Below are 930 nucleotides of genomic sequence, written 5' to 3'. Positions count from 1 at the left end.
GCTATATAAACCTTAAGACTTAATAATAATAAAGCATTGAAATGTTTATTGATAATCTGCCAAACTTCAGTAACATTTGCTTACTAATTTAAAAGTTATATCATGAAAACTATAACAAGCACAAAATGGTTACAAGGCTCAGTCCCAGGGACCAAGCCTGTGCTTAAACAGTTAATTGCTTTAGTCTAATTTTGTTTAAGTGATTTTTTACATAACACTAATTGATATAATCGATGCTCATAGATAATCTATCATATCAATTGAGTTTATCACCCAACTACACAATACATATATTTATCATATAAAAAATTGCACCATATCTATATCTGTGTGTGTGAATAAAAGAAACACACAAGAAAATATGAAATTCCAGATATACTTACATAATTGGAAAATAAGTTGTCCATGTTAGGAAACACACTACTTCCAAAGACAGATGGTAGTAAACTTCTGTTAGTTCTATCCTGATCAGACCTAAAATTAGTTCCCATAAGCTGAGGAAACATGCTTCCATTAAACAAGCTGTTGAATGGTGCCATGAAGTCAGTCATCATATTGTCCATTTGTCTCATTCTTTCAAACACTCCACTGTAAAAAACAAAACAAAGTGTTTAATACTTAGCAAATTTCCATATACTGATGTGAAACTGTTTTAGTCATCAACAGTTCTGACTTAAAAATACAGTTACACAAATTAAATTTATTTTCCCCATTGTCTGAATGGAAACAAGTAACTTTAAAGCTAATAATTATCAAATAGAAAAGTGTTCAGTATGCAAAATATAATTTTGTAAGTTACACATATCAGTAACTATCATGCACAATTCCACAACTAGTTATAAATATTTTCATTCAATTATCTTCCAACTTTAAAAAAAAAATATATATATATATATATATATATATATATATACACACACACACTACTAC

General features: G+C 28.3%; 1 protein-coding gene across 1 annotated transcript in view; it reads right to left on the bottom strand.

Moving 5' to 3' along the window:
• Positions 1-930, bottom strand: part of LOC106473462 (myeloid leukemia factor 2-like) — a 21331-nt gene that overhangs the window by 12442 nt on the left and 7959 nt on the right. Inside the window, exon 2 of the mRNA XM_013934142.2 lies at positions 384-588. Coding sequence (XP_013789596.1) covers positions 384-588 — 205 coding nt within the window. The remainder of the gene's footprint in view (positions 1-383; positions 589-930) is intronic.

The sequence above is a fragment of the Limulus polyphemus genome, unplaced genomic scaffold (assembly GCF_000517525.1).
Source record: "Limulus polyphemus unplaced genomic scaffold, Limulus_polyphemus-2.1.2 Scaffold6197, whole genome shotgun sequence".
NCBI classification, from domain to species: domain Eukaryota; kingdom Metazoa; phylum Arthropoda; class Merostomata; order Xiphosura; family Limulidae; genus Limulus; species Limulus polyphemus.
Note: the sequence above shows the minus strand (reverse complement) of the source record. Positions and strands in the feature narration are given on the sequence as shown.